Below are 11,370 nucleotides of genomic sequence, written 5' to 3' on the forward strand. Positions count from 1 at the left end.
TAAGTGGCAGGGGCGAGGGGTGAAATGGGATTGAGCCCAAGATTGCATCCCAAGATAACAGGTAATCTATCCTACAAACTTTAGTATGGGCGTGGGAGCTGTTAGAGTAGGCCAGCTGCGCAGTGCATATCCCCCACTGACACATTCTATGAGGATGAAGATTCAAATTTGAGCGATTGGTGTTTGAACTGACTTGAAAATCTGTTTATTTGTTGGTAAATAATGTTAAAGTCTGATCTAATGTTGTAGGTATTGTGGTTCTGGCGTCAGATAACTTCTGTTCTGGGGGGAAACAAAGACCCCCCATAAAGGATTTCTGCAGTAAAAGTGTCCCTCCTCTCCCTTTGGGTTACAGCCTACGACAGCAAAGCTTGTCCAAATTCTCTGTGGCTGCTTTGGAAGAGTGCATTTGTGGGCATGGATTGTGAGTTAAGACTGAGGAATCTAGTCTTAATGAGTTCAGGTGTGCTCCTTCCGTCTTGTTCAACATGAGCTCCTGTGACGTTCTGGAAATGTGCACAAGCCGAGTCGATACAGCCCGTATGAGTGTGTGCATGGCTGCATACTTGGGAATCCATGTTCTAGAATATTCTGCAGCTGGCGGTGATTGTGCTGTGATTTGATTTGGAGGTTAAATCTATGCTGGACTTGTTGTCCTGAACGACTTGACGCTTAAATAACTCAACAGGGTCCCCTCTCTGTTCACGGTGGCTGCAGATGGTATTTTGCTTTCTATTTAAAGTTCTAACATTTCTCAGAAGAGTGGATCCGTTTTAGCGTCAGTGCTAACAGCCTGGTCGATGATGCCTATAATCAGGATGTCGAGAGAAATTATACCTGGTTGTCTTACAGTTTTCCCAAAATGCTGGTGTGTCTTTTGATTGTTTTCTCCTGGCCAGGCCCATTTTCTGCTTTAGGTGGGGCTCTGTTATCTGCTGCCCTCTTGTGACCGTGGTGTGAACTGCAGATGAGTCAGGTTTTTATGTGAAAATAGCTCCTTTTTTCTGTGATCATCACCTACAGTATCAGTCAAAGGTTAGAAGACAGGAATGAAGGGTTTGTCTTTCTCGTTTTAGATCAGTAATGAAGACGAGAAAAATATCATAAGCATTAAAAAAAAGCCTATTCAAGTTTGCACCTGTTCAACTTCTCGTTTATATTCGTCTTAGAAACAAATGTCAAGCATTGAAGGCCAAGCCGTAAGATCTGTGGTCCCCCAAACTACTTTCTTGTTGAATCTAGTTCCAACTACATCTGCTCCAGCTGATTAACTTCTTCAGGAGGCCTTGATGGGCTGGGTCAGATGCATTAGTGGTAGGTGAGGAAGGGGCAGAATGTTAGATGCAGGTTGCACTGGGTTAAAAATGCTGTGAAATCCAATCAGCCTTGTTCAAACCTTTGACTTGAACCGTTTTACCTTTGATGGGAATGACTGTGGTGGTATTTAGTAGCTTCTGGTCCCTTAGTCTGCATCTAAACCCGTCCCAGAGCCTCTTTGGTACCTCTGCCTTTAATTCATCAGGAGTTCACTGCTCCCTGTTATTGAGCTTCAAATGCATAGCGTCAAGTTGGAAGGAGGCTGTCCCTGCTGTATGACGGGTGTATAGTCCTGTTCTAGAGTGCGAGCCGTGGCTGACCGTGTGGCTGCATCACTTCAGCTCTTGCAACTTCTACAACAATCACAGCAGCAAGACAGATTGTTCTTTTATAGTGAAGTAAATACAGAAATGCCGATGGGTGTTCATTCGTGCGTGTGAGATGTCTCATGTTTTTGCCTTTTACTCGATGGATGCTGTTTATTTTGATACTGAACAACATTTTTTTTTTCTCCTTTCTTTTTGTGGATGGATTTGGGGTGAACTCAGTACCATGCATGATTGAAAACCCTTACTGGGAGAAAGGGTTGCCACTTTTCAGTATTTTGAAAATCATGAAATTATGAATAACATGTATTTAAAGATGTAAATGGTGTGAAATGAAAAGAAGCATCAGCAGAGCTTCTCCTGGAGGAGAGACAGGAGAGCTCTATGTGAGCTGTACCATAGACAATAAATCAGTCCTGTTACATGAATGAATGCGGTGATGCTCTGTTTGTTTTGCTTTTCCTGAGAAAGTGCTGCGCCCACGTACCAACTCAGTGATGGTGAGAGGAACCAGGGGCAGCGATGTCTACAACACAAAGCCGTTGTTATATACTGACGATGGTAAAATCTCATAAAAATGGTAAATCCGAGATGTTTCGATTTTCTTTGGGGGCTGTTTTGTGTTACGACACCCCCTGACTGCACCGCTCTCCACCCTGAATGAGTTTTAAAAATGTTTTAGGGGGATTTTTTCTTTTCTTTTCATAACTACTGCAAAAGAATGTCTCCGGCATCTGGCAGTATTTTCATAAACATTTCAAAAGCTTGGATCCACCTAATTACTGAACCACTTAAGTATGCAGGAATCTTGACGTCTGTGGAACGTCCAGGACTTTGTACAAGATGAAACAACTTTGGACTAATAGGAAGCAAAAGTACATGAACGGCTAACCCGAGTATTTTAGAGATCGCATACAACCAGAACTTGATGCACACTGAGCATTTAGTTCACTCTCTTCAACATCTACACTTCTGTTTATCTTCTTAAGTGGACAGACAGAGAACAAACTCTTTTATATGCAGTGTATAACTTTCAGAATTATCATCTCCAGGTATTTGGAAAACACAAACAACAATAAACAAATGTATTTGAGTAGCAATATAAAGAGCTGTTGATTCACCAAGTAAAATGATATAATAAATAGATTTTGTTTAAATGTCCAACTTCATACTTTGACTTTAATATATTAAGACACGGCGTCTTCAGCGATGCTGTGTATAATAATCATGTACAGCTGTCTTATTTCAAGGCTTTGCACTTTTCTGCTCGGTCTAGATTAAAAAACAAACAAACAAACAAACAAGCGCAGTTCATTCAGTCCAGCAGAGACGCAAACCGGCAAAAAATCTGTGGGAGGACAAACAAATGACTGGCGGGAGTTTAGACCAATCAGAGCGCTCGACTCCGCCTCTTGATCGTTGAAGCGCGAGCGCCGTGTTCTCCCGTTTAAAGCCGAACGCGACCGTTAGGAGCGGTTTACAGTGAGGGTCCCGGTCACGGCGCTGACGCGGGCAGGTTTATCGGGTTTGTTTAGCGAGTGTTAAACCTCGTCCAGACCGACTCTTACATTCCTTACCGAGACAGCGCCGCCCGCCTGGCGACGCGCTCAGCTCCCAGAAACGAGGATGTTCAGCTTAGCAGCCGCTCCCAGCAGCGCACTGTAAACACAGTGACCGCCCAGCTTCACATCTGGACAGCTGTCTCATCCCAGCAGCGCACTGTAAACACAGTGACCGCCCAGCTTCACATCTGGACAGCTGTCTCATCCCAGCAGCGCACTGTAAACACAGTAACCGCCCAGCTTCACATCTGGACAGCTGTCTCATCCCAGCAGCGCACTGTAAACACAGTAACCGCCCAGCTTCACATCTGGACAGCTGTCGCATCCCAGCTTCACATCTGGACAGCTGTCTCATCCCAGCAGCGCACTGTAAACACAGTGACCCCCCCAGCTTCACATCTGGACAGCTGTCTCATCCCAGCAGCGCACTGTAAACACAGTGACCCCCCAGCTTCACATCTGGACAGCTGTCTCATCCCAGCAGCGCACTGTAAACACAGTGACCGCCCAGCTTCACATCTGGACAGCTGTCTCATCCCAGTAGCGCACTGTAAACAGAGAGGGGCAGTAATTTGTTATTTACTCTAGTAACACTGGTGGATTTGCACATTCCAGAGTATTTTTAAAATGTTATTTGTGCTTTACATTAATAATCTACAGTTTATTCAGCTACATTTTAGTCAGTAATACATAATGACTAGTTTGTTTTGTGTTGAAGTTCATTCTTATTCTTTGCTGTTATTGTATTGCTGCATTTACCTCATGTGTCTGTTTTGTTTTAGATGTTTCTCATCAGAAATCATCTGGAGCTGAGCAACTGGTGAGACTCAACTTTAAAAATGTTTCAATACAACTATATGAGTGCCAGACACATGTTTAGATTTGGTGGGTATTTCAAACAAATATATTTCTTAACATATTTATTGTAGCACAGAAGAGCAGAATGTTTAGGTCAAGCTGGGTTACTGGACTCAAATATCTGTGCTTTATTCCTTCAATTCATTAATATTATTTGCCATTACAGCTATGTTCAAAATATTGATATGGCAGTATCACCAACATTGTATCAGTATTCATGAATTTACTTCTTCACAGTGCTGTAATGTGTGATACTGCAAGTCTCAGAGCCCTACAGCATGTGGTAATCGAGTTTAGCTCTTATTAATAATCATTTAATGTAATAATTCTCTGTGAGAGAGATTAGAGGCATTGAACCCTTCAAACGTCTGGTTCTTGTCACCGCCACTGTGAACAACTCTGACTCTGTCAGCTTTTCCACAATGGACCATTTTATATCAACCTACTTTTTTGCATCTTAATGATGAAATTGTGCTTAAAAATGGTGAAATTCTCTTTCAACACAGCTTTTAACAGCTACAGATATCAGTACTAAGCTCACACCTGTCTCAACAGCAGATGACCGTTTCTGTCACATGTTGACTGAGGCATGTTAGAGGATGTAAACAATAGAATTGTGAAATATCTAATCACCTTTGTTGTTTTCAGTCCTTCCGAAGGAACATCCTCTCTTTAGGCCTCATGCAGTGTGGTGGCAGTCCGTATCATTCTCACCCCTCAACTGTGCTCTTACCCAAGTGGCGTCATCCTGACGTTTCTTTCACTGCGCTGAACTTCATTGTCTGAACATCCACAGCCACTAAAGAGACATTCTTTATTCAATGCACAATTTTGCCTTAAATCCATCTTTAAAGGTCCCAGTATTGTTGAAGCAGCTTGTTAGCCTGTTAGCTACCTGCTAGCCTCATCTAGTGAAGGCAGAACACAGTCAATGTAAAGTATCGTGGTTAAATATGTCTTGATAACAGAACCCACTGATGTTCAACTTGCAGTTCTTCATTTGGTTGCACTTTATAGATGAGGGTTTCAGCAATAACAAGCTTCAAGCTATGAAATGCTATTGTACTGGAGGTGAAAATGGATGGTGTCCATTCTCAAACAAAAAGGTTTAGCCTAGTGAATTCATTAGCTGAGTTAACCAGGTGGAGTGAGATAAAGCTAGAAATATCAACAGGCTAGGTAGCTACCAAGTTAGGTAATACTTTACATAATAGTTGGCATAATAACTAGCTAATGTTTCAGAACTTAGAACTTTTGGAGTCATTTTAATCCAATGGCTGATCTGAATGGCTCTACAAGTTTGATTATTTCCTCCCTCCTTTCTCCACCCTCTCTCTGTGACACATTAACCAGCAGAAAACCAGGAAGTCCCTCCTCCTCAGTTCAGAGAAAACGAAACTTATCTCAGAGAGCTGCTCCCTCTCCGTCTAGACGTGCAGGACAATGGCCAGTATTTCAGTAGATCACGACCAGTTCAGCTGTCCAGTCTGTCTGGATCTTCTGAAGGATCCAGTGACCATCAACTGTGGACACAGTTTCTGTAAGGTGTGTATTAATGGCTGCTGGGATCAAGATGATCAGAGGGGGGTCTACAGCTGCCCCCAGTGCAGAGAGACTTTCACTCCAAGGCCTGTTCTACGCAGAAACAACATGCTGGCTGAAGTGGTGGAGAAACTGAAGAAGACAGAACTCCGAGCTGCTCCTCCTGCTCCCCGTTACGCTGGACCTGGAGATGTGGAGTGTGATTTCTGCACTGGGAGAAAACTCAAAGCCATCAAGTCCTGTCTGACGTGTCTAGTTTCCTTTTGTGAAACTCATTAGCTTCATTAATCAGGTAAACAGTTTAAACTGATCTTTCAGGTCTTGAATTCAAGCAGTGAGTTTTCAGAGAAACTGTGCGTGAGGTAGTTTTCAGTAAACAGGTCAGACCAGTCAGTGATCATGTGACCAGCCAACACCCGTCTTCCAGTCTTACAGTGATCACAGGACAGTGTGTTATAACTGTATAAATGTATTTCACATCTTTAACTTTGCAGGTCTTAATTTACACAAACTCATCAAATGTCTTTGTTCATAGAATCAGCTGAAGGAGATTCAGAGTAAATTCCAGCAGAGAATCCAGGAGAAACAGAAGGAGCAGCAGGAGCTGAAACAGGCTGTGAAGACTCTTAAGGTGAGAACTGAGCAGAGATTTGGTGTTTCAGAGCTCAGTCAGTCTCTCCTCCAGTCAGACAGTGAGGAGTTCAGTCTTTGGGATTCTACACCACCGTAATGTAGACAATATGTCCTCCAGAGTCTCAGTTAGAGAAGAAATGATTTCCCAGTTTAAAAGAACTGTTTTAGAATAAGATCAGATTTAAGTTCATCCCTAAAGTAGCTGACAAATAACGGGAGAACATTCTGCTCTGCCTGTTAGCATTTGTGCTAACTGGACGTCTAAACCAGCACATATTTGCCTCACATTGCTAAACAACCTCAAATAGACGAGTTTTACATGGTTTCAGACACAGTACGACAATCTGTTCTCTATAAAAACTCACTATAAAACGTGATGTGAGGTTATTTGTGGGAAGTGATAACATTTGAAGCAGCATGCAGGACAAATAATACGCTGTGCTTTTAAAGCTACATACAAAACGTCTCTCTGCCACCTAAAAAGCGCTGAAAGGATAAAGACGGAGTGAAAAGCCTGAACACAGAGCAGTGGTGTAGTTTAGTGAAATAGTGTGTTCTGTGAGACGTTGTTAGTAAAACTAGCCAAGCTAGCACACATCCAGCTTGTAGCAGCAACATGAATTAAACGCTGAATGTTAGCCAGCTGTGTAAAGACGTGTTACACATTAATGGAACATTTATGACGTAATTTTACTTCACATTTCATCCTAAATCTATTTCATGTGTCCCACTTTAAGTAGTTTTACTTAGTTTTCTATTAATATTCATTGTTTAGTGATGAACTACAAGGTTAGTTAAAGCAGCTGTAAGTAGCCAACGTTCCCTCAAGGACCCACGAGAGACCCTGATATTTTGGGCTCACATTGAGTTCTCAAACCATGCGATTCATTCAATCCACTGAATTAACTATAACAATGAAAGACCGGCTTGGTTAGGTAGCTGCACTTGCTAACTCAGCCAGATTGGTTTAGCTTTTAATTGGTTTCATTAATTAAAGTCTCCCACACGGTTTAATCCAGATCCTACAGCTCTTCTAGTGTCTTTAGTTTAGGAAATGGGTAAAAACTGTATCCCCCTCTAAACTTTTGGATATCAGGGATCTCGTTTAGCAGGAGCCACATATCACTGCAGCATATTGTTCATTTCTGAAACCTTATCAGGCTGGGCTGAGTTATAGTTTCCTACCTTAGCTGGTCACTCAGCATGGTCATCCTGGCTGACCAGCATACAAGCGTCCAAAACAGAACGTATGCCAGTTCTGCTGCTGTCCAGGCCTGCTGGGCTGTGCTGTTTTATCCAGCAGCATTTTGACAGACGCTCTTATCCAACTGTAATAATCTTACAGAGATCTGGTTGTTCTTGTCCTCACAGCGCTGTGCTCAGTCAGCAGTGGAGGACAGTGAGAGGATCTTTACTGAACTGATCCGCTCCATTGAGAAAAAGCGCTCTGAGGTAACAAAGCTGATCAGAGCTCAGGAGGAGGCTAAACTGAGTGGAGCTGAAGAACTCCTGGAGAAACTGGAGCAGGAGATCGCTGATCTACAGAGGCGACGTACTGAGCTGGAGCAGCTTTCACACACAGAGGATCACATCCATTTCCTCCAGGTAACAATCACTGATCTACAGAGGAACCTGCTCCTCATCCAGCTTCTAAAGCTCCTCTCAGCTAAAGTTCATTAAGGCAGCAGTAAATCTACCTGTCTGTGATCACAAGTCTGTCTTTAGTCTAACTGGAACTCCTTCATTTCTCCTGTACTCCTTTATCTTCCTCCACTGCGTTTGTTCTCTCTGTAGAGTTTCCAGTCTCTCTGTGTCTCTTCTGGATCTGAGGACTCACCCAGCATCACTGTCCATCAGCACCTCTCATTTGATGGAGTGAGGAGATCTCTCTCTGAGCTGAAGGAGCGACTAGAGAAGTTCTACAGAGAGGAGTTCAGTAAAATCCCTCCTCATGGTAAGAGGAGCTGTCCTGCTGTGGAGCATAAGGATGGAAATCTGTACTTGAACAGAGAGTAAAGAGGAAGTTTCCCAAACACAGTAGAAATGATCTAATCTGCTTTTATTCCTCTCGTTAGATGGAGAGAAATAAAAAAGGAAGAAGGAAAGAGGGAAAGTAATAGTGACTGATCTGTATTCATCAACTAAGAACTCTCATGTTTATGTATCTGTTATAAACATGAAATAATCCTGTGATGAATATTAAGTGCTGTTTGTTTTGTCAGCATGTTTAAACATAAATGTGGCGTTTTTACAGAAACACAGTGACTCAACAACCTGTTCAGTTTTACAGTGACAGTCGACATTAGACACCCTTTAATATTCACTACTGAAATGGGAAAGATCTGAATAAACAGGAGAGAAATAGATTTTATCCTGGAATAATTGTTTGGGAATAAAATCCAGTTTATTTTTTGTGTTCTACTAAAAGACGACACACAAAATGACACTTTCCAGTTTTAACATGATCATTTGTTTATTTTCATCTGCATGACGTCTCACTCAGTCCCTCTATTCTATTCTATTCTATTCTATTCTATTCTATTCTATTCTATTGACTGTGTTGGTCTGTTGTGTCTCCACAACTGCAGCAGTTCAGATTTTACCCTCAGAACCAAACAACAGAGAAGATTTTCTGCAGTGTAAGAATAACACACCCCAACACCCACATATACACACACACACACACACACACACACACACACACTCACTCACATGCACACCCACACACACACAAACATACACACTCACATGCACACACATAGTCTCTCACGCAAACACACACACACACTCACGCAAACAAACACACACACTCACTCACACGCAAACACACACACCCACACACACAATCTCTCACACTAACACACAGACAAACACACACACACTCTTACACACGTAATTTCTCACACACACACAGACACACACACACACACACTCACACAGATATAGTTGGTATGTCTGTCCTGTTTAAATGTGATTGATCTGTTGTTTTTGGTGAACTTTATTCATGAGTCTAATTATTTCTCATTACTCGTTATTATTATTACTTAAATATGAGTCTAAATTATTTACATGGAAATGTTTAAAGATGAAAAACACTGACACAGAATTTTTATCAAATCATTTAAATAAAATCTAATTTTCTCTTTTTAGATTTCTGTCAGCTGACTCTGGATCCTAAAACAGCACATCCTCACCTCATTCTGTCTGAGAAGAACAGAGTGGTGACGTTCAGTAATGAAGTCCAGTCATACTCTGACCATCCAGAGAGATTTGACTGCTGGGATCAGGTGTTGTGTAAGGAGAGTCTGAGTGGACGCTGTTACTGGGAGGTTGAGTGGAGCAGTGATGGAGGATTTGTGTTCATATCAGTCTCATATAAAGGGATCAGCAGGAAAGGACGGGGTATTGATTGTGTGTTTGGACGCAACAGTCAGTCCTGGAGTCTGCTGGTTTCTCCGTCTCTCACTTTCTGGCACAACAACATTCAGACTGAGATCTCAGGACCATCATCCTCCAGAATAGGAGTGTATGTGGATCACAGTGCAGGAACTCTGTCCTTCTACAGCGTCTCTGACACAATGACCCTCCTCCACACAGTCCACACCACATTCACTCAGCCGCTCTACGCCGGGTTCGCGGTTGGTGTTAGATCATCTGTGAGATTATGTGATAAATAATGATTTATCTATTAAATATGATCGTTACTTTATAGATACACTCAAAATATTATTTACACTGTTTGGTTTATGAACTGTGTTATTTTTTTAGTCTGAATCTTTAATAATTTTGGAGAAAATTGCCGACTCATCACAAATACAGTTCAGTCCAAAAATCAAAGCCGTTCAATTCATGTAGACGACCAGTCAAAAGTTTGGACACTGAACTGCGTATTCGTTTTTTATCATTTTAACCACATTTTTATCTTGTGTTCCAATTCAAATTCACTTTGTTTGAAATCGAATATAAACAGTGAGTTTAAGTGGCTGAATATGCACCAACAAGTTTTCAGCAACAACAAGGCCTCAGCTTGTTAGTCTCTCCAGTCCTGTTGGAAAAGCGTCTCAGGCGGCTCCTCTTGAAGCTGCTGGAGAGAATGATCCAGAGGGGGCTAAAGTGCATGAAGGTAAAGGGGGGCTACTTTCTACCAGATCTAAAGGAGAACGGAGTTTGGTTAGTTTAACACGGTTTTGGTCTCTGTGTAATTCCATGTGTGATATTTCAGACTTTTGACGTCTTCACTGTTATTCTAACATGGAAGATGGTCTGAAAGATGAAGACCCTTTTATGAGTCGGTGGGTCCAAACTGTTTCTGTCCATTGTTCAGAAGCTGGTGATGGTGTTGCCCAGTGAAAGTGTTTACATTTGTGTGTGAAACGAACTCCACCTGCCTGAAATAAAGAGAGGGGTCAGCATGATAACTGACCACCATGACCCGGCCCTCTTACAACCACTGATAACACTCTATAACAACGATGAGTTTATAAGACATCTATTAATGAATGAACTGTTCATGAACTAATCAGGTATTTAGAGTCATCCATCAACAATTAATAATAAATATTATTATCAAACTATTTACTACATGAGGACTGAATCATTATTTGTTAATACAGTATCAGTCTACATGTGTTAATATGTCCAGTTTTTCTGTCTTTATAATTAATTAATGATGAATGAATCAGAAATTCAGATCTTTTCCACAATGAATATATCTTGTGTTATTTACAAAAGACTAAATAAAATAATCCTAATAATCTTGGCTGTGAGTGCTTTGAGTATTTGGTCAGTCTTGGCGTTGCCAGATTGTGCAGAATCCCACCAAATTGGGTGGATGTGTTTGGGATTAATGTCTCCAAATGATTTGATCAACATTTAACCCACGGCAGTGATTTTCTTGGTCCTGTTCTACAAATGATGTATAAGTTATCTTCAAAGTAGCTGCAGCATTTTTGCAGCCCACAGTCTAAAGTGACAGCAATTCAGTTTCAATACTGTCTATAAAGGCTGAGAAGTCATTTAATGATTTCTTCACACTAGAACAGGAGATGTTGGTCCATTAGTGACTTCAACAAACACTCCTATCCATCCTTCCTTCACAGCTCTATTTGTGACAGAAGACGAGACGACCGTTA

At 41.7% G+C, this 11,370-nt stretch overlaps 1 protein-coding gene across 1 annotated transcript; it reads left to right on the forward strand.

Moving 5' to 3' along the window:
- Positions 1-5,455: 5,455 nt before the first annotated feature.
- Positions 5,456-10,812, forward strand: LOC108437036 (tripartite motif-containing protein 16-like protein). Its single transcript, XM_037533707.1, has 6 exons — positions 5,456-5,860; positions 6,141-6,236; positions 7,610-7,843; positions 8,033-8,192; positions 8,827-8,877; positions 9,389-10,812. Exons 1-6 carry the CDS (start codon positions 5,507-5,509, stop codon positions 9,913-9,915), a joined length of 1,422 nt encoding a protein of 473 aa, XP_037389604.1. The 5' UTR covers positions 5,456-5,506; the 3' UTR covers positions 9,916-10,812.
- Positions 10,813-11,370: the final 558 nt, after the last annotated feature.

The sequence above is a fragment of the Pygocentrus nattereri genome, chromosome 23, assembly GCF_015220715.1.
Source record: "Pygocentrus nattereri isolate fPygNat1 chromosome 23, fPygNat1.pri, whole genome shotgun sequence".
Taxonomy (NCBI): domain Eukaryota; kingdom Metazoa; phylum Chordata; class Actinopteri; order Characiformes; family Serrasalmidae; genus Pygocentrus; species Pygocentrus nattereri.

What these genes read in the sequence shown, in the direction of transcription:
- LOC108437036 (XM_037533707.1), top strand. Translation starts at nt 5,507, where the DNA reads ATGGCCAGTATTTCAGTAGATCACGACCAGTTCAGCTGTCCAGTCTGT. An exon ending in CAGTAAAATCCCTCCTCATG is followed by an intron (nt 8,193 to 8,826) that starts GTAAGAGGAGCT and finishes CCACAACTGCAG; the next exon opens with CAGTTCAGATTTTACCCTCA. An exon ending in CAGAGAAGATTTTCTGCAGT is followed by an intron (nt 8,878 to 9,388) that starts GTAAGAATAACA and finishes TTCTCTTTTTAG; the next exon opens with ATTTCTGTCAGCTGACTCTG.